At 39.7% G+C, this 24,926-nt stretch overlaps 1 protein-coding gene across 3 annotated transcripts in view; it reads right to left on the bottom strand.

Annotated features, from left to right (window-relative positions):
- The window catches only part of FBN1 (fibrillin 1), a 154,515-nt gene that overhangs the window by 71,365 nt on the left and 58,224 nt on the right, over positions 1 to 24,926 (bottom strand). For all 3 annotated transcript variants that reach the window (XM_063345778.1, XM_063345779.1, XM_063345780.1), the window contains exons 8-15: positions 21,179 to 21,304; positions 17,144 to 17,302; positions 13,607 to 13,765; positions 12,135 to 12,275; positions 11,211 to 11,330; positions 7,615 to 7,740; positions 5,362 to 5,484; positions 537 to 659 (exon numbers count right to left, since the gene is read on the bottom strand). In XM_063345778.1, the coding sequence (XP_063201848.1) occupies positions 537 to 659; positions 5,362 to 5,484; positions 7,615 to 7,740; positions 11,211 to 11,330; positions 12,135 to 12,275; positions 13,607 to 13,765; positions 17,144 to 17,302; positions 21,179 to 21,304 (1,077 nt within the window). The remainder of the gene's footprint in view (positions 1 to 536; positions 660 to 5,361; positions 5,485 to 7,614; positions 7,741 to 11,210; positions 11,331 to 12,134; positions 12,276 to 13,606; positions 13,766 to 17,143; positions 17,303 to 21,178; positions 21,305 to 24,926) is intronic.

Here is a 24,926-nt window from a genome sequence, read left to right on the forward strand (position 1 = left end):
TCCAGTGATAAGATCTAAAATGTTTGTCTTTTCAGGTCCAGAGGTGACATTTCTCACTTATTAAAAACTGGCCCATAATGACTGTCAGACACATTAGAATTTTAATATCAAACACCTCAAACATCTTTCACCTGTAGAGAAACAGGCAGAAGTGGAAAAATTGATATGTCTCACTTTCAAAAGAGGTGAAAGAGTAACAAATGAAGAATTTTACGTTGACAGAAATGGGGCAAATTCTCACCTACTCAGAATTGATAGGCACTACTCGCCTCCAATGGCACTATGCTGTATAGTCCACCTGACCTTGTGGTTTGGCCCACACATTTTTTCTCTTTAAATGCAAAGGAAAAGAAAAAAGAGCAAAATGTGCTATTACAGTAAATATCCCCGAGCTGTTAGTATCCACTATAACTATCATTCACCAATCCATGACAAAATGGAAAATGCTACATTCAAACTTGATTATGTCCATCAGACTAGCATTAATGCCTTAACATTGGTTAATTGTGACTCGCCACACGTTAAGCTTGTCTTACCGACACACACGCGTCCGTCCAGTCCCACTGCAAGGCCAGGGAAGCATTCACATCTGAAAGAGCCATCAGTGTTCACACAGCGCCCGTTCATGCATATTCCAGCTGTCTCACACTCATCGATGTCTGTTGAAGAACAAAATGAGCTTTATTAGAAATTAAATTACATACTGTTCAGCGCCTGGCTGAAACTTGCATTTGTGCAATTTTCAACGTACCCTATACAAAAATACCAAGTGTAAATGGAAACTAGTTCAAGTAAAGGTTTTATTAAGAATAACAATTAATTGATTCTGTGAAATAGAAGAAGAGGAAAACGCAAAATTCAGGAGAAATAAACAGAACAAAACAATTTCACTCTCCTTGGAGTGCAAAAAGGGATTACATTTTCCTAACTTGTTCCCAAGGGGTACATATTCCGATTTAAGGGTCACTCAGGCAAAAACATAATCGGAGGAACGAGGAAACTCTGACTGCTGAGACAAAGGACTTCTGTAGCGTGTAACAGGACATTCCCTTTCTGTGTTAACAGTTAGTTTATGTTGTAAGACATCAGTCCAGATAGCAAACTGAATCCTTCACTCCCCGCTACGAGGTGCCTTCTCAGGGCCACCAAAGAATTTCCCTTCCTCCTGCTGCGGGTTCAATTTTTGGAAGTACATCTGAATGTCCACAGTCAGATCCTCCCCGCACATAGTGTCCCGCTGGTGATCTGCATGACAATTGGGTTTTCCTATCAGATGCTCATTACAGCCCATTTTATAAACTTTCAATGGCCAGACTGCACTCCAGCCTTGAAAGGAATTTGTTAATGATTTGAGCCCTGAGCAATGGCTGAGCACAAGCTACCATCTTTGCCCAACAATAGTACATTGAACAATAAGGCCCTTAGCAACGAGATACAAGAGTGAAGCCTTATAATATTAGGCTATCACAAAGGGATGTCAAATTAGTGAAAAATTATATAGGCTGTGCATCCTGTTAATAGTAAGATCGTTCTCTAGACACAGAGAGCATGCCATTATTTTATAAGTGATTAAGAAAAGGAGTGTTTAAAATATTGTTTGGAAGCGTGTATAACCTTTATAAAATAATCACTTCATAACAACTCTCCATAATATATACAAGAGACAGTGTGTGTGACAATTTCCTTTTTTCTGACCTTAAAAGGGCAAATTGAGAGTGAAACACCTCTGTGTTTTACTTAGTTTGTGTTATTTGGCATAAAACATGGCTTGTATGATCCAAGATTCCTTTTTCAAACTGCATTTTAAAATAGAAGTTATATTTAAGTACATGGGCTCAATTCATTTCTACTTCATCCTGCAATCTTTTGTTCTGTTTCAGACCAATCTTAAATGCTTTTCCCACTTTAAATTTAGTCTTTATTCTGTGTAAGTAAAAACAAGGTTGGGACTTCAAAATGTGCCCATAGTATTTAACAGCGTAGATAAGCTATTTTGTTAGACAACACTGAACTCCTTTGACAGATACAAGTTCTCCTGAAGAAAGAAAATAAGATGTTTTATAGAAAGGTAAAGTGGGTCGCTTAGAATTGTGCAGATAGCTGAAAACCTGGCTCCATTAAAGATGGGGCAAAAGGCTTCTGCTTTTACCAGGGCTGAGATTCCACCCAGTAAATCAACTGCACACGCAGACATAATGTCCAAATTTCTAACCTTGACAAGGCTCTGCTGCCTTCTGTGGCAAAAGTCGCCATTTGGACAACTTCAAAAATATCCGTTTTTTCTGACTTTTGCCAGAATACCTCAACCTGGTTCTGGAAAACCACCTAATGGATTCATTCTCCACGTCCAATGAGTTTTTGCCTCTTCTGTTTAGCTCGCTCTGTAGTGCCAGCTCAGTACACGAAGTCCTCTAATTTTAAACAGGAAAAATTTACTCAGACTACTAAACTGCCACTTTCAGTTGCCTTGCAATAGCTTTCAATTTGGGGAATTCCTGTTTGGTCTAAAGATGAAACAATGTATGGAACAGAAATCATGCTTTAAACTCCTGCCTGCCTGATGTAAGTATTTCTGAAAAATCATCAGCAAATCATCAGCAGAAGAAGCTAATGGGGAGTAAGTTTAGCATGTCTTGTATTACAGGGAATATACAAGACTATGGTGTAACATTCTTTTTTGGCATGTTACTTCATAACGCCTGAGTGGAATTTTTTACCAGACAGCCAAGCATATGCCCTGTACTTATACTTATATTCCAGTTTTATGGAACTAAGTGTCATTTACAGTATCCCCAACTTTGGGTTAGAAATTCTTCTTCATAGTTCAAAATTCAGCTTAGATTCCATCAAATTAGATGTTTACAGGAGCAACGTGTTGCACACTGCAATTCTTATATTCCTTTGCTGATGCCCTAAAGAGTTTGGCAAAACCGTGTATTCAATTCCATATCAAAATTGCTCAGGCAGGTAGCCAATCTGCGGCAGAAACGTCGGTTTGTGCACACACACATTCCCAATATGCACGGGCACTAACTGCATGTGCGAGCATGAGCTTAGAGTTTAAGCTTGTCTATGATCTCAATGCATTCACTTCGCAAACCAATTCAGGATATGCGGTGCGAACAATGAGCGTTTCAAAGGCCAACCCTTCTGCAGGACAGAAGTTATTTACACTGTACATCTGATGTGTACAGAAAGGACTCAATAAGGATAAACACTAAAATGTACAGGAAAAGACATTATTAAAAGACCAAGCTTTTAAACTTTTACCAATATGACTGGAGACATTTACCAGAGAGTTGTGTTCTCTCTAGCTCCTATATTCCTGGGAATTATTTCATGCTACTTTGGACAAGTGGAAAAAAGGAGACAAATATGAAGTTGGGAAAAATGTGATTTGGGTGTCCAGGTCTCAAAATCTGGTTTGATTTTGACCCAGCAGTAATTTTAACACGTTTGCATGCTCATTCATAGAGAGCAAGGCTTACTGTAAGTGTTGAAAAGCAGTGGGAGAAATCCTTTATTTTACTATAAGATCTGTTCCAATTTTCAGTAGGAATCAGTTGAGTTGCCTGCAATTTTGGATAATTTTCAAATATTCTTCCTTTGATGCACAGAAGTAACATTTCTCTAGGGCCAGAAACCCCTTTTTGGCTGTATCCATACTCCTGTTTAGCCAGGAGGCATGTAACAGAGGCTGTGAAGTTGAGTATCATTGGATTTTAAGTAGTCTGAAGCAATTTACATACCATCTTCTTGGATGGTGTTTCAGTGCACAAACTAATGAAAAAAAAAAAAAGAAAAAAAAAAGAAAAGAAAACAAGAAGAAAAGAAAAAAACCCAAACGATGCTCAAGGCAAAAATCAAGACAAGCATCTGGGCTGAGCTTGCACCAGTGAGTCACAACATAGAGAGCAGCCAGTGGTCTTTGGGAACATGACTGGCTGATGTGCCAAGGCCTGATGGGCATCAAGTTCTTCCCTGCCAAGTCTGAGACCAAGTCTCGCTGCTGTCCCACACACAGACCAGCTGGAAAATAAGCTTTGGCAAAGCACAGACATCCACCTACCACTTGGAAAACAGGTAAGAACGGAAATAAAACTTATTGCTCTAAGTGTGTGAAGGCTACAGCCAACACAGCCAGTAGCTGTTAAGCTAAGAGACACTTGTATGGATCTGTACATTTGTTCATTTGAGAAACTAAAGAACAACTCATTTTCCCAATCAAAACAACCCTATTACAAAGCAAGGATGGGGTCATCTCTCATTAGAAATACACAATTCCCCCACCTGAAAGCTGGTTAGCACTGTCCTGCATACCTAGCGCAAAAGTTATCAAATGCAAGAGAAATTCTGGATGTTTTACTGGATTTATTGGCCTGGTTTGGATCTAAAGTCTAGACACCACACAGTTCAGATCTAAGACCGGTACAGTGTTCAAGAAGCAGCGGAATCAAAATTAATTTACCTTTAATGTCAGTAACTATCCAAACCAAACTATTTATTCAAATATTTACTTTTGTTATTGGTCGCAAAAAAATGCTGCTGTAGAATCCAGTGTGACTTTTTTTTAAATTTACCAAAGTGTAAGCAAGCACTTTCTGCCTTGATTCCAAAAGTTAAAAGATTTTAAATTTTTCAAAAGAAAAACTGTAAGTAACTTGGCCCAGCACTTGTTTATTCCTTATTTCGACTTCTGCTTTGTGCCTATAAAACTTGTTGAAACATGAAGATTTATACACACAAAACTTCCAGTTCCTGACGGGACTGAACGGAAACTCTGATGACATAACTAGCAACCAGAACACTGCAGTGTCTCCCACAGCGGGTATTTCTGAGCTAGTGCAGCAAATGGAAAAGACAATCTTGCTGTGGTGCTCATGTCTGCATCTTGGTCACATGGGGTGCTGGGCACTCCTCAGAGATGCTCTATTGACTAGGAACACCCAGACAGGAACGGGAGAAAAACCCGTTTTTGAGCAATGAGCCAGGATGTTTGGGTGGCCAAAGGCAGAAAACCTTAAAAGGCCAAACACAAAAAGTGAGATATACTGGAACCAAACTGCAGAAGACCTCATAGGCAAAAAAACATGGAGTTTAACTAGGTCAGATCACACAGTCCTTGATCAAAGAATATTTCCCACTGGCTGGTTCGGGCGGTTGCTCAACACTGTGGAGAAGACTGAGTACCGTCTTGCACAATGACAAGTCATTCTAACTGATTAAAAAAGCATATCTGACGAGAACTCTGCCCAGTGCTGCTTCTCCCCAAGGATCACTGTAAGGAAATAAGGCGATTCTTGAAGCTACCAGAGGGATATGACTCACAAGCTTTGGGAACCCGTAACTTATTGCGCTCACCTCTGCAATAGCGTCCATCAGATGCTAACTGGAACCCTGGTTTACAAATGCATTTAAAACTGCCATCTTCGTTGATGCACATTCCATTGAGGCACATGTTCCTTATGCTGCATTCGTCCATATCTGAAAATGTACATAATAGACATAATGCTCATGTTTCAGTAAAAGAACTCTTACTAGATAGATCTGTAAGATAAACCTTAATTTCTTTCTCAGTTGTCAGAGGTATACGATAATCAGAAACATATGATGGGACATACTGCACTGTCCTAGAGGATGTGTCAAAGCAATGACTCTGTTTTTTCATACTGAATCGTTAGCATATAAAGGTATGCATCCAAAAAGGAGGAGGAGAATGAAAAACAGATGAGAAACTGGACAGCTTAAGAACTGCCAGTTGGTAAAAACCCTAAAAAAAGTGAGAAAGGTATGTAATTGAAGAGGCTTCGCAATCTTCATGTACATAGAAGCTAGGTTAGAAGCAGCCTCCCAGTTGGAATGGTAAACACAATTTGATGTTACTAACACCTGAAAAGTGAGCAGTGGGCATTTGTGTTTGGAGTGAAAACTTTTGTAACCTCCACTGTCTGAGTCTAAGATTTATATGTGGGAGACTTCCCAGCACTGTGCTCAAGCACGCATTCTGTGGGCACTTTCGACATCAACTTCCATTTAAAATAAAACTTACTCCTTCTCTGAATTCAGCATGACAGGTCACATAGGAGGGTACTTACTAATCATAGCTTCATACTAGCTTCTGACCTAATGGCATAGCATGAAGGATTCAAATAGGAAAAGGTGGAGGTCCCAGACACCGCTTGTCTGAACCCTGCGCAGTTACTCGCAGGAAAAAAAAAAAAAAAAAAAAAGGCAAGTACAGAGAATTCTGTGCTTGATTTGAGTAAGCTTTTATATCCGCTTAGCCTTTATTTCGTCCTGGCGCAAATGAAATTAGTTTTGGACGTTACATCCAAAAAACTCAGCACTATTTACCAGTTTCATCTAAAGGACTATACACAGTTACATTAAGGTATGGCACAATGCCATGGTCTATACTGATTAGTGTGTGTGCACATGTATTCCTAAGAACAAAACTTAAGGCATTACACTGCCAGAGATGAAACTGTTTCATAAGTGGATGCAACAGACATTCTGGCAACACATGCAATGGAATTAAAAATGTTTTACCAGACTGCCGATGTCCTGGTTCTTATTACTATTAGCACATGGTATTTAGTGGGAAAGGAAGAAATCAGAATCGAGTTTTTTTTCCAAAATATATTCATTTTAAAATATACTTAGTCAATATAGTTCCATAGTAAGATATTTAAAAAGCAGCTTATAGTGCTAAACTGTATCTAAAAAAGAGTAAGGAAAAACAAAGTCTTAAAATGTCTGTCTCTACCAAGGATTAACAGAATCACTACTAGCACATAAAATCACTGGATCATAATGACATTACAATATATTCGGAATCGTGCTATTTTCCTTAATATTGCAGCTGTCTTGGACAGAAATTACACTTCTAGACATGGTGTGTTTTCTTTTTACTTACAGGCTAAGTCAGACAAAAATAATTTATGATTTAAAAAAAAAAATCGTGTATCTATCCCAACCAGGAATTTTGGCATTAAGTCTTTGAGCTGAATCACTGAGATAATATTCTGCCAAAAATGTTTCTAAGAACAGTGCTTGAAATTCCTTTAACGTATGAATAGATCATTGGGAACATTCCCAAGGACCTTGGGAAGCATGATAAAGAACATTCTTCTTTTTTCCCCCCTTTACTAAAGGTCTGGGAGGTAGGAACACATCAATTATGTTTACAAATTTTTCTTAAAACAGTTTTTATGGGTCAGACCAGACTGCATCTACATAAAACACATTGCTAGTCACCCAGTAAGATCCTATAAAGCATGCTGTTAAACACACAGTAAAATCAGGCAGCATGTGACTTGTGTTCTGGTTTAAAACGTACCACTCCCATCAAAGAAACTGCATTTTGCGATAGTGGTATGTGCTATTTCTCCTGCTGGACAGACATCCCGTTGAGGATTGCCAAGCCAAGGCTCCAGAACTGGCTGCAAAAGACAGTTTACTTGCCCTCCTCAATACAGCAAAAGGTATTTAGAAATTCGATTCCTTGTTCCTTCCATCCCTCCCCCCCAGCAGAGGTCCTTTTCTTTTTCATTGATGTGAATAACCCCTTGCAACTGTAATTACTGATACGGGGTAACTTCAGAAAAGTCTTACCTTCACAGTTTTTCCCATCAGCTGCCACTTGAAAGCCAGCATTACACACACAGTGAAAACTGCCATCTGTATTTATGCATCGTCCATTATTACAGATACGGCCATTCTGTAAACATTCGTCAATGTCTGAAAGTCAACCAAGAAGAAAAATAACATTTTGGGTTTTTTCCTTTTCATACTCAAGAGGAATTTTTCCCATTTCCCCTTGCCCTAGATTTTTAACCCTCCATGGAAACTATATTCACCTGAAAAATGATTTATTGTGATTTCCATAACTGAATGTTATGGGGGTGGAAAAAGTTCATCAGCTTTAGAATTTCAAGTTGCTGTGAAAGAATTTCAGTGAACATTACCCTGCAGCTCGCTCTAACAAGAATCAGACCCTTCCAATTGTTTTTTTGCATTTTTGTTCATCATGAAAATATTTTTACTGAAGTTTAACTTAACAATAGCTAACTACTGAAGGAAAAACAGCGGAAGCTTGTCTTTTGCTGCTGCTTTGTAAGATAACAGGAAAGTTCGAGACTTTCCCACCTCAGAATATATTTCTCCTGCTTATTTTATATTTGAAACATCAGCTCCTCATTTCCCTCTCTCTGCAGGAGGTGCTTGGCAAGTGCTTTGGAGGACCTGAATAGTGATATCACACTAGGCTGGCAGCTCTCCCTCTCCTCTGAACGAGGGGAGAGGAGATGCTGAGACAGACTGTCTAGACATTTTTCAGATTGCTCAGTGTTCTCCATCAAGGCCTGGACCATCTCCCAGAGATTCCTGCACACAGGGGACTCTGCTTGCAGAGATCTCGACCAGTCCATGCAGACCTATCTATGCAACCGTGCAACCGTGCTGTCTTCCCAAATATGCTGGGGGTGCCCTTCCCCAGGCCCTCTCCGCAGAAGCGTGTTGCTGCGCTTCAGGAAGAAGCGGAGCACAGGGTGTCCTCCCAAACGCCCCTGGTCTCTAGGCACCTATCTGAGGGGGAACAGACGCCTCGCGAAATTGTGAATCCCTATTTGCCGCCTTAGCAGTGCAGTAGCTCTGGGAAGCTGCTAAGTAATCCCTGAAAACAACCAATTTGCAAGCAGCAACCAGGCCAGCAGAGGTAAGAGCTGCTCAAGTGACAGCTCACTCCAGTGGCAGCCTGCAGCCCTCTTGACTTCCAGCAAAAGCGTACAGGCTTGAGGAACCTCCCCTCATTTGATAAAAAAGCATTATCGATCAGCAACGCATAAAAGTGAGTTTTCTCTCTGCTCAGTCCCTTTCTCCCGACTTTTGTGGCACTTGGTTGTACCTGAGCCTGTCTTCAGCTACTCCGCCAGCTTTCTTCCTGTAGCAGAAATGCTACAGCACCTCAAGATTTTTTCTGGCCTCTTAATTTTTAGAGTTCATTTGGATTTGTACTTTTATGCATCTGATGTCATCTAAATCATGGTGCAGAAAATTAACACCAGAATCTTGTTGTTCTTTACGTACACACAGCTGACTGGAGACCCACCGCTAGTTTATGTTACATTTCTAATTTTCAAATTATGAAATAACATTGTGGATTATTTTTTCCCCCTTCAGAGAAACTCGCAAAAACAAAGCTCCGCTCACACTGAAATGTCCATAATTGCTGCCATCTCCATGTAAGTTCTGACCTCCTCCTTTCAGAAACATCAGGTAGATTATAGTAAGCACTTAGCTCTTAAAAGCTTTAACTCCCATCCATTCACAGGTAATCCTCATAAAATTTCACTCTTTTTTGAGGTCCATTTTAGATCCCCTCTTCTGCAACTGAAAAGCATTGTTTGTTTTGATTACTAATCATAATGTGACAACTTTATTCATCTATGTCTCCAATTAACATATTGATTCAGCCAAACTCCTACTAGAATTATATGGGATCCTAACGACAGTTGCATCAGTAGCTTGCAATACAGACTGCAATGTTTAATCAGTCATCAGACTCCTCATGCAGAAAAAAACCCTGCCCTGGAACCTCAGAGCAAGGAATAGATAAACATCTGGTCATTATGGAGACTTCATTTTTCAAGAATGGACGTAAGGAATACATTTGCAAAAGCGTATCAGCACAGACACATCTGTGTATGAAAAAAATAAAACCTCAACATACAAAGTAGTCATGCGAAGTAATTTTACAGCAAATGCTGATTTTGGCAGGCACCAGTGCTATATGCGTATTTTGCCAAGTGCACCCCACTAGCCTTTTTCTTTTCCCTAAACTAGTCCTAAAAATTCCTTTAGAAAACTAAGATTCTGCACATTGTAGTATTTTCTGAACTGCCTGTCAAGCAAGCACAGTTCCCATAGACTGCTAAGGAACTGCTAAGTGACCACACTTTAATGCCATTAAGCTACTGGGCTTCTGACAACCATGTGTTTGTGTAATGAATCAGTCAAATTAAAAGCGTGTGACAAAAATGACTCATGAGTAAATTCATCACCGCTGAGACTCCACTTCAGCACTCCTTCACCACTAGTCAGCTGAACTATGAAGATGCTTCCGCGACATGGCTGTTTGGCAGCAATTAGGTCAAACACTCCCAGCAACATGCAGCAGTGGTGCTGGCTCTGCATGTTCTCCTGGACTGGAGTAAGCTTCTGCACCGCAAATACCTTTCTGATTCACAAAGGGACGAAAAAAAAGCTCACGCAAATACAGATAGCTTTCTCCTGGCTTTTTAGAAACTCTCTGCTTCCGAATGAGTGCGTGGTTAAGGAACCCTCCTCCTAGTGCAGAAAGCAAAATATGAAGACAAGCTGGGACTCTGAGCACTCAAACATCCTGTTTCATTTAGATGCTTCATTTCTTATGGAATATCAAAGTAGTCATTCCTACTCCTGCCAGAATTTTCTCATTATGACTTAACTATAAAGGACTGCATCCACCTTTGCAGTCAAATTCCCACCCTAGAACATTTTGGGAGCCACAGAACTCTGACAGAGGGCTGGCCACTGAGGAGCTACATGTTCCCCACTCCTATAGGAAGACAGGATGAAGACCATCAGGAATATTGTTGAGCCTGGTCTTCAAAACACCAATAATGGGGATTCTACAGCTTCTCCACCTAGCCCTTCCCAGTGCTTCACTACTTTTCCATACCTTATTTAAGTTTTCATTGCTGTAATTTATATTCTTTCTCTGACAGTGGGCAGGGACAACATATGGGCACTGTACTCTTATATTTACCCAGTAGAAGACTTATCTTTCCCTCCACCTCTCTTAATCTTTTAACAGTCTTTTATAGGTAAAGGGTTTCTCCAAAGTACGGATGTTTAATTGTCCATGAGAGATCCTCAAAAAGCAAAAGAAAAAATTTCTCAATAGTTTACAAAAAAGAAAAAGATGTCTCTTCCACTTCAAAGTCACAAATGGTGCCAAGATACTTTCAGTACAAGACAAAATGTCTTTCTTCATAACCCAGTCTGTGAACAGCCAGTTCAGGCAGGTTAATAATTTTTAGTGCCATATCCAATTTATTTTTCTTTAAAAAACCCTCATATTTAATATACCTGTTAAATTTTGCCCAAAACTATTTTCTCTCCTGGTATGTATACAATAGTACAAAAATGGCTGCAAAACCATAATTTACCTCGGCACTCAGTTCTAGTTGCTGTGCTCTGATATCCTATACGACACTGGCATATATAGGATCCCTGGGTGTTCACACAGTCTCCACTGATGCATGGATTCTTTTCACATTCATCAACATCTGCAAAAAACAGACAATATATTTTTATTAAGACATTGGTTGAAAGGTATTCGGGTCTGCAGGGGTATTTTATTGTTTTGTAGTTGGAGAAATAGCGTGCTTCAGTCTGAAAGGGGACACCACTGAATCCCCAGTAAAAGGATCCCATGTTCTAAGCTAAGCAGGAGCTGGGGGAAAGGAGTACTCAGCACTCTCGCATGTGTGAGAGGTAGACACCTTAATCCCACACCTCCACATTCCCAGCCCCACTGGAGACATAGATTTTGACAGAAGCAAAATCTTGCATGTAAGAGACAGCTAATCGTTGCTCCTACCATCAAGCTCTGGCTGAGTTCCAAAAATTAAAGGGCTCAAGAGCGCAACAAGATACTCCTGATGGACTGAAAGAGGACTTGTATATCTTACTAAATCGGAGATCATGATTGTTTTGGGGTTGGTTTTTTTTTTAACAATACGTCATTTGCATACTCAAAGAGCTGGTAGCATTTTAAAGAGGTCATTTGCAATCACTAACGAGCACATTATAGTCACAGGTTAGTAAAATAAGAAACCCTTACTTCTGTATAATTTTGCAGCAAGTCAGAAGATTTGTTAAATACCGTCTTAAAGGCAAAACTGCTGCAAAAATAAGTTTGCAGTTGAAAGCAATTAGTTCTTGAAAGCATATTTACTGTTTGGGGTGGGGGTTTTTTGGAGGGGGGGTTGTTTTATTTAAGAACTCAGAGTTATTACATTGTGTGGAAAAGAATTTTTCTTCTTTAAAACAAAATTCCCCACTTTGATTTACAGCAGAAAACCACATACCAATGCATTCCCCTCTAACATCCAGTTGGAATCCTTTGTTGCACTCGCAGCGGTAGCTCCCAGGAGTGGGAATACAGCGCCCATTAAGGCAGAGATGTCGGAACAGTTGGCAATAGTCAGTGAAGTTCACCGGCAAGATCACTGAAATAATAGAGTTGGAAAAACGTTTTAATAGTTCACAATAATAATTTTTGGTAATCTGCAACTTGTGCAGCATTTTCCATTAAAAGTCAACTGTTATCTTCCATCATAATGAGAATTACATAGTAAAATCAGCATTGGGAGAAAGAAAATGGCACTTTGACTCTTAGAGATTTGGCTGAAAACAGCTAGCAACCACTCTTTTTTTTTTTTTTATTGTGGCAAGTCTGATCCTGTTTTCTTCTTCTACAGGACAAAAAGGGACCAAGTCTGCTCCTATCTAGAGGCAATGTGGGTACGTGGCACTGCAGGGACTCTACTCAAATCCTACAGTAGCAAAGAGCAGGCAGACTGGTTCGGTTCTTCATTTTCATAGATAGCAGGGGGAGAAGGGGGCAGGGATAACGCTGGAAGGTGTGCCTATACGGTCTTTGGCAGGCAGACGTGAGCTGGCTCTGTCCGTACTCCCAGCTGACCAGAAGCTGTGCAGCTACGTCAGTGTAGTGTCAGGCCCGAGTTAAGATACTTTGCCTCTTAGGCTTATTAGCTCAGCTTGGTGCTGAACCAAGACTAAATAGTTTCAGCTGGTGCCAGTGCAAGCAGAGCCTGCTTGCATCTGCACAGAGCATGGGCGAAAGGAGCTTGTGTTTACTTGCAAAAGAGCGTGTGGCTATGCCAAATGATTTCAAGAGGCACATGCCTACTGCAGACTACGTAGGCACGTTGTAAATCCCCTGAGCAAGGGACAGAATAAGGAATACATCGTTATTCTGCTCTGGCTTCCTCCTTGCTCTAGAGAAACCTAACCTACCAATGTGTATCACTGAATAAGTTCTTTCTCCGCATTGGGTCAGCCTCAGTGTCCACCAGACTAGTATTTTTATCAGTACATTCCACACCTGGCCAAGCGAGAGTGAAGAAAACAACCCGAAAGAAGTTGCTTTCTCCCAACCAAGCTCTTTAGTAACTATCATAACCTAGTCAAAGAGCTATTCACGTTCCTCAATATCGACATGCAGCAAAGCTCACAATAGCCTTAAAATAACAGTAATTTAACTACTACAATAGAAGGGCCTCAGTACAGAGAGTGAGGATGTAATTTTTGAATCCTGTCTAAATAGGGAATAAGATCTCACCACCAATGAGATACACTTGCTGTAAGATACATGGTACCAAGCTATGATTAGAGGGATACCCATGGACTGTATGTCCACATAAAGTAAGCAAAAGATACCAACAGTTGAAGGGAGCACCATTGCTTCTGAGAAATACATGTTTTTAAAGAAGCTAAATGAAAATGGTGCAAGGAAAGGTTACTACTTCTTTCTTACCATGAGGTGGTGGAGCCCGAGATGGATAAACGATTTCTGGCTGTTGAGGAGGGTAAACACCAGGAAGGAGTGGTGGAGGGATGACCTCAGGACGACTCGGAGGAAGCTCAGGTCTTGCTGGCAGCAGAGCAGCTACTGTGCACAATTTGCGATACTCATCTGAAACACGAACACATGAATGCTGCTTTAGACTTGTAGCCTTTCCATTTAATCCAGCTCTCACCCTTTTCACAGTGTTTCAGATTAGCAATAACAAACCTTAAATAATCTGGAAAATCTGAGCCTGTATGTTTTCTTCATAGTAACAAGCTTTGTTGTGTGAATCAAGTCATTAATCCATAGGAGGATATCAATACTACCTGTCAGAAGACTGCTAGTAAAACAATAAAATAACCAACATTCTGGATATGAAATTGAACAGTGAGGCGGAGACCTGATCTTAATCTATTTACCCTTCTTTCAGGCAAAATCTTTGATGAACTCAGTGGGAAGTTTACCTAAAGAAGGACTTTTGGACTTGATCCCAAGTTAATTTAATACAAAGCTTGCCACAGAGTTAGAAAAATACTGAACAGGGAAAAAAGCCCCGTTTCAACTGGATTTCTTAAAAGCTAACCTCCTAAAACAAAGAAATATAAATATAAGCAATGAGGCAAAACCAATTAGAGAATGAATATACTAACATGATTTCCCTGTGAAAATGAACTTTGCCAATAAAAGCAGAAACCCAATGAGGCTTAAGGAGCATAGACAAAGAGAAACCGAGTCAGATCCACACCGAGTTCATTCTTCCCCAGACGATGGGAAAGTGATCTATTTTGCTGTAAGCACAGTCTATGCTGAGTGTTATGCATCCTCCTACTGTTTATCTTCATTCGTGGCATCTGCCCTACTGCCCCACTTTTCCTCCTGCTCCTGATTCTTTTGTCTTTGGGAAGTGTGGGTTTGGAACTTGTGATCCAAAGAATGCACGCAGAGTATCACAATTAAACACCACATTTCCAGCTGACCTAATTCATGTCCACAATTGGTGTGTACACAAATAACTATTTGTACAGCCAGTATCTTTGAACTTCAAAATTTTAAAGTTTATGACACAACAGGGGAGAGGAATTATATAATAAAAACAAAATGCTACAGAGATGCATGAATTCCTGAAACAATACAAAAAATGAGAACTGAAAAATAAATTCAGTGTTGGGAGAACTAAGGTGGATATTTCAGCCTTCAACACTTTCATCTCACTTCTATTTCCACCTGTAAAACACATTAGAAGCTCTTCCTGAATCACAAAGGATTTGTTAAATAAACACGGTAGCCTAAAGTTCTGCTTTTCCTAATTATGATCTTTGCATTTATTTTAATGCTCTTAGGTGATCTGTTTGTTTCATGTGTCACTGCATCTCCCTCTATTGTTCCTTAAAATGATTTTAGTCTTTAAGTCATTCCCAAGAAGATTTTATTATATTATGTATTGCATTTTGTTTATTTGGGTTTTTTTTCCTAGCTTTCTCTTTTTTGTATTCAGATGTAATCTGAATCCACTCTCAATCAGTAGCCTACCTGTGATAAAACAGAGACATTCAGAAGAAACAGTCTCTGTATGTAAGTACACAAATTCCAATATGCAAATGTTTGCTAACGATGGTGGTTTTAATAGTCACTTCTCTAATCACACTTTCTCTACAACACACTGATCAGGCTTTGCAAAAGAAACAATACTGTATTTCTTTTTCACTCTAGTTTGGTAATACCCAATTATCCAAAGCCAATCCACCAGGAGCCTAGGCTTTCCGTGCAAAAAGAAGCCGCGGCCTTGGGGCTGCCCATCAGTTGAATGCAATCAGCACACACGAAGGGACTGCTGAGGTGAGAACTGAACACACGCACGGCTGGATGCCTGAGATACCACTCAAAGTATTTATAGTGTCAATGGTAAACGCCGTCATTGCACATAAACAATTATTGCCATGTTATGCAAAGAAATACAGTGCAAGCCCTTTTTACTGCAACTTTAATCTCCATGTATAATTTCTAGCAATAAACAGCCTATTTTATAGTAACATCTGGGTCTGCTGCCCACACTGAAAATGCAACTGCTTGGTTACATTATGCATCTAGTGCTCCACTTTATATTGCAGTAAATTTCCATTTCAGAGTTAGAGAGACTTTGGGCCACTGACAGCTCTGAATTCCTCATCTTGCTTTTTCAGGATACATTAAGGAATAACTGAACTTGATTAAATAATGACAGCAATACATTACATACACGTAAGTCCTTTCAAAGAATTTCAAAGCACTTTGAAAAGAGTAATTTATAGTCTCAATTTATATTCCAAGTCGGGGGGGGGACACAACAAAAAAAAAAAACCAAAAAGTGGCACGTAACCATGATCTGGAAGACCTTGCATGGATTTATGAGTTAGGAAGGCCTGGGTTTTAGCTTCTTCTCCACCACGTCTCAGTCTGTGACCTTGGCCAAATTACTTCACTTTTCCACCCAGTTTATTCACTAGTAAGATATGAATAATTAGAAAGTATGTAAAGAAAATAGAGACTTTGTTAAGACTGAAAGCTTTCTCCTTGTCTTCCTATTTCAGATGAGCCTCAATAGATTATTTTGTTAGCATTATCCTAGCCAGTCTTGGACATTTAACATGTTTAGATATTATTAATGAGATACTGACAGAACCAGGAAGAGTCTTCCAAGAGTTCTGATCATAGATCTCTGCTCCAGTATTACGCAGTTTCACTCAAAGGATTAGAAACAAGAATAATAAACACTCCCATACATGACCTCTGACAATTTCTTCAGAGTTACACTGCTACAGTGTTACAACCCCCATTCCTCCCTAAACTCCGCACCTCCCTTGATCTCCTCCCATCAATCCTTAAGTTTCTTGCATTCTTCTTTTCTAAAGCATTTCATTAGGTCTCCAGTCCTAAACAATCTCAAAAACATCTTTCTTCCACTCCCTCACACTTAGTTTCACAATCTGCTCACCATCCCTAAAGTCAAATCTTACATTATCTGGGGATCTCAATACACAGGGAGGCGATAAAGTACAGCACATTTTGGTAGCAGAGAGAAATAAGGTTCTGTCAAACTTCAGGAAATAAATGGCACCTCAAAGCTAGACATAGGAGGAAGGAAACCTCAGTTTTCCCATGAGAATGAAACTGCAGAGGGAATAGGGATCTATTAGAAGGCTCTGGAGGAAGTCACTTGAGCCTGAAGAGGATGTTGAAAACAAAATCTGAATCAGGTAGTGTTGGAATAACCAGGCTAAAAAACATTAATTAGCAACAGATGAAATCCTTTGTTTATGTCTGCTTGCCCTAGCCTCCTGGGGGTCCTGAGCAACCCGCCATAGGAGGCTCTGCTTTGAGCAGGGGGGTTGGACTGAATGATCTCCCAAGGCTCCTCCAGCCTCAACCATTCTGTGCAGTTCTTTAACAAAAACATTACTGACAAAAGAAAATCACTGCCTAATTCAGTGTTCAACCATGCTCATAAGAATACAGGTGGATTCATACCGGTGGATCTGATCGGGCACATTTCAGGAGCGGTGGCTGCACCAGAAGACCAGCATCGGCCACTGTCACAGCAGCACTGCATTTTGGACAAAGGCTGGGGGAGCTGACCGCCGCAGCGCCCGTTGGTCAGAGAAGAGAAGCAGTATCCAGGACGCACATCTAGCGAGAGAAAGAAATGGATATGTAATCATCAGTCGGATGAGGAATGTGACTTTCACAAAAAGGAATGGTCCCGTTGTTCTTGATTGATTACGTTATCGATGACATAGCTCTTGCAACATTACAAAAAATCAGAAAACAAAAGGCAGAAAACCAGAAAAATCTAGATAATATTTGGGCTGCTTTGGATTCAGGTATAATACCTCCTGTAAGAAAGCTGCAGTGAAATATGGAACAGCAATGAATTAATGGAGGCAAAAATAGAATAGGAACGTCTATTCAGTATATAATAAAATATGCTTCTGTGCCCCCAAAGAAAAATTGCAGTGACATCTCTATTAAAGATAGTACCAGATCAATTCTGTTTAAGCTTTGATTTGAAAGCCACTGATGTACACCAATAAACTCACAGTATCGCAGCTCTCAAAGCATTAATTCATTTTTCATTAGTCACGGCTTCCCCAGCTGAAGTATGTAGTGATTTGACAAGATATAGGCTTGCAGGCAAAGAAAGAGGAACACAGCTTTAACTGGTGCCATCACATTGTTTATGGAGATGTGCTGGCTTCCTGTCTGAAAAGAGTAAGCTCGTGCTGTACAAAGAACATCTTGTACCCAGAATTCATACACTCAGCTCTAACAGCGTTGCCCAGAGATCCCCCAGCTTAGAGAAGGGAGAGAAAATGTGGATGGGAGCAAAATAGAAAAAAAAAAATTAAAAAAATATCTTGTGATACAATCTGAAGCTCTGAGCAATTGTTTCACAATATGTCACGTCATGTCAAACGCAATATAAGCTGTGGTGTGATTTGATGCTGCATGATAAGCCAAACCAAGTTTCTTTCTAACATACATGAACATTTCCTCTCAAAATATGGAGGAAAAGTTGCAGATATAACCTTACAATAGCAGACACCATTCCCTGAAGAAACAGTATCTCAGTTACCCAGGGCTGGTGGATTCATCTGTCTAGTAACAGTGCTTTCCAGAGTTTACTAGCTATTCTAGTGGATATAAAAATAAGCAGGGAAGTTTCTTATTATTTTGAGGAAATTGATATATAGTGATATGTTGGGAGAATCTGTGATGGTTCTGCCTTTTATTAGTTGGAAGTCTGAACACGGATATTACTGGCAGTACAGCTGAAAGAGTCAGTTGGTCTTTGCTTCCGAACTTTAGTTAGTTCACTCATATTATCATATAATGGAAATCTGAAATGGAGGAAAAAAAAAAAATCTACTCAGATTTATCACTGGTCCTCCATTTTCTCCTGGTATGCAACTAAACTGCCAAATGCATACACTCCTTAATCATTTTAAAAATCAAGTGAAGCTCTAAGGCTAACTGTTCCCCGCTGCATCTGTTATAATTTTGGTCTTCATATGGGGTGGAGAGATATTCAGATACTTGGTGTGATGGTGGGGTGGATGGTAAGGAAGGAAGTCCTCTAACAGACCCTATCCTCATGCTCTGTAATTCATCCTTCTCGGTTTTGGTCAGTACCCAGTTTTGAAACATTTAAAAGGAGTAATGGGCAGAAGTGGAAAAAGAATCTACATGGGATCTGTGAATGCACACAATGTGCCATAAAAAGGTAAACACACAACAAACATCTTTGTCTTCTACAGGTGTAAGAGCTTAACCAAAAGCCGCATCATTTTCAGAAGACGACAGTAAGTTTGTGAGAAAAACACCAAATCCTTCCATATACCTAATCAGAAGTGATTCCTTTTTTCCTCTTTCATTTTCTGTTCCAAATGGTGAAACACAAAAATAAGGGCAAGGACAGCAGGAAACAACTATTTTACTGTTTCAGCTTTTAATATTTTTATATTTTTCACTAAAAAAAAATTGCATTTTGAAAAGGCAAAAAATCACCATCACCACGAAAATAGCTTTCAAGAAAAATGTACACACCCGCCCCCCAAAAAAAAGCAGCCATCAAAAAGTAACACAGTAACACTGACCAAACAAATTTATGGCGGTTGGAAGTAGAGACTAGCAGCTTTCTTCATAGCAGTCTTCATGTACTTGGGTTGAGGTGTCCTGCTCTTCAGCTCTAGGAGATATTATCTTTGCTTTGTCTATTCTAATTTTTAAGGTTTGTAATAATAGAACTCCCGGTTCTTCCTTTGGATGTTTGGCTCCAGTGCTGCTTAGTTTGAGTCCCATAAGGGATACATTTCTCAGAAGCACTTCCTCATCTCTAACAGAATAGACACGTTCAGCTAACACTTTTCACTTAAGACAGGCATGTTGTAATTAAATCAAGATTACATGTTTTGCCCAGCTCAAATACAGATTTGGGCTCTGTCCTTGTTAATATGGCAAGTATGCAGTCTGCATATTAGACATGAATCCAAAATATCTGCACATAATTAATAGTGCTTCCTATTTAGCACGTTTTGCCTTGGACACAAAGCCAAAATTTTAATGATGGCTCATAGTCTGGCGTATTACTTAACACAGCCTGTCATCATTTAAATACCTAATTCTTTAGCTGAACTATTTCAGCCTACAAATACAGTGGATAAAAAAGGCTGGAAAACTGCAAGAACATAACACGGAGGTGAATGTTGGGCAGTCCTGACTGAGCAATGACTATGAAAAGTAAAAAGCAAATGGAAATTGTGCATCTCTAGAAATTTTTTGTTACAGAAAGGTGAATCTCCTTCATAAATATTCAGTACAAGCAGCAATTAATGATTTAATGATTCACAGTCATTTCGGAGCTATTAATCTGAAGCAATAAAAGCAATTCCCACTTGCATTTCAAGCGTATAGTATGCATCCAATCTACCAAAATCCTGTTCTTGATAATGGAAGAAATATAGTTCATTTCTTACAATCTGCAGAAATAGAATGGTACCATTCAAAATGAATCATAACTCAAACTACTTCCAGATCTCTTGGATAAGTTACTATCATTTGGTACTTTTCACTGTGAAGGGTTGGGTTTTTTTTTACAATTTTTTTCCCAAATGATTTTCTACCAAAGGTACAAAACACAGGGTGCTCTCTTGAACCCCACTGCTGGCCCTGTGTATGAGCCTTTAAATAAACAAGCCAAAACTCAGCAAATAAACCTTTTATTTAATTCTCATTTGACAAGAATTACTCAAAAATCAGCACTGGCAGTGAAAAAAGAAATTACTGCGTAAAAATGAGAAAAAAAGATATTAATTGAATACTTGATCTGCCTCAGAGCAGGCTGTATGCTTCCCAGAAGCAATAAGTGCTAACACTGCTCTATTACAGCTTTGGCAGTGCAGTGGCAGTCATTTAATTCACACAGTGGTTTCATTCCTGGTCCGGCCTTTGGAAGACAGGTTCTGCTCTGCCACAGTGAAAGTCTGAAAGAACAGCACTGCCAAATCATCAACACCGTGAAAGCAGATACAAATGTCCCACACCCAGCTTATCACACTATTTCCTTTAATGAAAAATATCTGCATTAAGTTCGTAACACTTGGAATGAGGGGGAAAAAAAAGCTGATTACCTTCTCTGTCAAGTATATTTGCTTTTCTAAATGACTGCTGAATATAACATGGATTAAATCAAAGACAAAACATGACAGCAAGAATATCAAGGGGATGTATCAAACAAGTTGTGTCTATTTTAAGGCAACAAATACGGCATAACAGAAAGACTGTAATAAGAAAAGTGAAAGGGAAGGTCACAAAGAAGAGGGAAAGAGGAAACACATCCTGCAAATGGAAAACTCATTTCAGAATACGTATATTGGCACATAATGTACTTCTATATAAAAGAAGGATTTCAAAATCATGAGTTGAAATACGTTTCTGGTACCCATTTTAGATACTGATGAACGCTCATGACACCTGCTGTCTTATTATTTACAGGATTCTACTCACCTATGCACTTTAAGCCATCGGGAGCTGTATAAAACCCTGGAGGACACTTGCAGAAGTAACTGCTAACTGTGTTTGAACACTCTCCTCCATCACAGATTCCAGGAATGGTGCTGCATTCATCAATATCTTCAAGGCAAAAAGAGAAGCAGGGGCAGGTTAGCTAAATTAGTTCTGGCACGAGAATAGGTATTTTATAATTAGTATTCAAGATGAAATTCAGTGTGGTCCGAGACCCCTCCTAACTTATGTACTAGGGGCATAATCAGCAGTTTTGAATCAGGATGTTTTGTTAGGCATCTAATAAACACAAGTGAAACAGAACCCAAGAAAATACTGTATCTGTAAATTGCAAAATGCCAGTTTGTTTTACCGCTTAATAATGATGTATGAAAATCTTAAACTGCAGAGGGGATTTACTAACAGTAAGTAAACCATAACCCCTCCAGTTTGAATTCTGCACACCAGAATTAAGAAAACTGCCATGGGCCCTGTAACGACCACAGTGATCAGGAGCTTAACTGTTATGTCTCGTGGTACCTCCAGCAACACAGTGTCTCCTGGCACCATCCTAAGGCAATGGTTCAATACTGACTCAAAGGGAAGCATAACACCTACTGAATTGCCCGTCCTCTTTACTGCACTGGGTTTTTTCTTGGAAATCCCCCATATAAAAGCACTGAGCAGCTAGGCACTGTTTAACTAATGCAATCTGACAGGATTATAGCTCAAAGCAGGATGACTGCAGGCAACAAAAATTACCTTTCCTGGCTTTCTCCAATAAGTGAATGTTCTGAAGTTTCAACAGATTTCTAGACAGAAATTGTAATATCTACTGCAGAAGTCAGGCAATGTCCATAATTCCCCTCAGATTTTGTCAGCAATTTTAAAATAAAAGTCCGTGTCGTGATTTTCTTCACTAATGAATCTCAACCTATATACTAAATCATGATCATAGACACAATGCAGAAAAATTTTCAAAGTCTGCAGAAAAAAAACCTAGCAAATACGTTCATATGCCTGATAATAGCTGCATACACAAACAGAAGGAACTTGAAGTGTTTCTTTCACAGCTAGGAAGTCATGTGAATAACAACCTATGCCAGCCCCAATTGCTCCCTAATTACCATCAGTAGCCTGCCTGTGATGTGTAGTTACTTTCCCCTTGGTTTCCAGTGACTGTCTTAACAATGCAGCTGCATCTACTTAGCACTGCTCTCATACTCTAGGAACCTGGAGTCCAGCTGAGCTTAAAAACAGCTCCCTTTTTTCCACGGTACCTACAAGAAGAACCACCAAAGCAGAGCAGAAAGAGAGCTTATTCTCTAGAACGATCAATGACAACTGCCTGTCACAGCTATCTAAAATCACCCAGTTGCTCTCCTGACAGGGAGAATCCAGCCAGAAATAATGGCATCACAGGACTCTATCCAACCTCTCCTCCAGAGATCTACAAACAGATAGACACATGGCTGTAATAATGATTTCACCAACCACAAAAACTTCTGAGACTAAATACTGCAACACCACCCAACACGCCAATGCAAGGAGTGAATAATATCCTAGTCATTAAAAACGATTGGAGGAATTTAAATGTAATGCCTGAATTGGAATTTGGCCCCAACAGATGGGGGAACACCCAAAGTCCCACAGGACCGTTAATGAGCGTTTTAGCAAGCAGAGAGGATCACTGTTCTACTTCTCCTGTGAAGTCAGTAATACAAAAATTCAGTAATATAAAAATTATCAATTCCTCGTCCCCCAGGTAAAGCACTGGATGCTCTAACACCTTTGTGACCCCTTGCCTTTGCAGGAAGGGAGTGGAGGGAGTGGGGTGGCATACAGATAACCAGACCTCACAGACCAACCCATCCCAAGCGGTGCCGGGCCTTGGGCCCCCTGTGCACACATTCCTCCCCAACATCTTGCGAGTTGTCGTGATGTGGGTCGCATTCCTCGCTCGGGTGTGAGAGAGGGGTGTGACTTTTTGTTCGATGCTACTTCAAGGGTGTTGCCAAAGCCTCAAGTCCGAGTGCTCTGGGAGCGCTGCTAAGAGACTTCTGGGTTCTGCTCCAGGATTATACTCCGCAGGAGTCCCAAAAGTCTCAGTGACAAAAAATGTGGAAATTGAATTTTGGTCTGAATAGAGCCCTTAATTAACAGAGAAAAATGCAGTCGTAAATGGATCTGATTCAAGCATTTTCTAACTCATATTCACCAATGTTTATCTTAAAGTCAGTGTTGCCACTGTTTATATAGAGTCCGACCTTTTTAAAAGCAAAATCATCATTCTTTATTTTAGGGTTGAGGCTAACCCAAACAGTATTTCACTATTTATATTAGTGTTGACATTCATATAAGCAACATTGTCATTGTTAAGTATGCGAGTTTTATAAAGGTAAGTATATGTGATGTGCTTGCAGATGTCACTAATTTTTCCTGTCACTCCAGGAAAAAACATTCCCCGCAATTACCACAAAAAAGTATTTACCTCAGATTAATGCAACTGGAAGAGGAATGGTGACATGAAGCAGTGAAAAAATGTAACACTTAAAATAGTTTTCCACCAGCTATGCTAATAAAGAGAACTTCAGCCAACACACCTCATTTCCCATCTTGTTGCGTCGTCTCACTGGTCTATCATGATCTTACTTTAATGGGGACCCACTGAAAAAACAGTAGTGGTAATGCAGCAGGTAGCACCCAGTTCTACTGAACCAGTGATCAAGGCTACATTATAGCTGCCAGCAGTCCTACTTGCTGGATAGGAAGTTAAACTATGCACATGATCAGATATTAATTATTATGTATTAGAATTAATTACAGCTAATTACTATAAGGCAAATACCTTGTCTTATATTGGAGATTTCAACTTAAAACCCAAAGGGATAATTTAAAAAAGCAGAATGGAGATTCTGTTGTTACGTGACTATGCTCTTAACTGTTGAATCACTATCCTATTTCATGCCACTGGTATAAACGTACTACTTCTAATTCTTTGAATTCTATTAATACCTACACACCTTGAAATAAAACTGCTTGGTACATGCAATATGGAGATGCAATGGAAGCAAGTCTCTGTCTGCTGAGGTTAAAAAATTTACTGGTATGGAATACAGAAAGGAAACTTCATCCTATCTTCGTAACCATGCGATCACTCCAAAGGGATTTCACAAGATTGTGTAAATTTGTGGCAGGATTTGGGAAAGAACCAAGCTCTCCCAGGTTTTAGGGTCTAGTCCCTCAACTACTACCAAGTGCAGGCTCTGAAGGTGGTGGTTATTTGGGGTTTTTTGTTCTATGGGATTTATGTTTGGTTTGTCTTTGTTTTTTTTACATGATTCAGCAACTGAAAAAATACCATAGGAATGTTTATACAATGAAGCCCGTGCAAGCCTACAGTTCTCAGTCTTTCAAGTACTAATACTTAACAAGGCACATGTTCAGTCTGTCTTATTCACCATGTTCTTGGTATTTCATCCACAGAAGGAAACACTTGCAATGTTGTTGCACCCTAAAGTTGTGTGACTTTCCGCCAAAATCCTTGGCAGTCAATACAAAAACCATGCTGTGTACAAACTCTTCTGAAATTGCTTTCCTTAACCTGCAATTAAATGATGAATTTATACTTGAAATAGGGATTTTTCTTCTGAAAAACTTCTGCCAAAATGACTAAAAAATTCTGAGTGCTACCTTAAAGGCACCTGATGCAAGAAAGGGTGGTGCATAGACACCTTACTCTCACAGTCAC

The sequence above is a fragment of the Chroicocephalus ridibundus genome, chromosome 9 (assembly GCF_963924245.1).
Source record: "Chroicocephalus ridibundus chromosome 9, bChrRid1.1, whole genome shotgun sequence".
Lineage (NCBI taxonomy): Eukaryota > Metazoa > Chordata > Aves > Charadriiformes > Laridae > Chroicocephalus > Chroicocephalus ridibundus.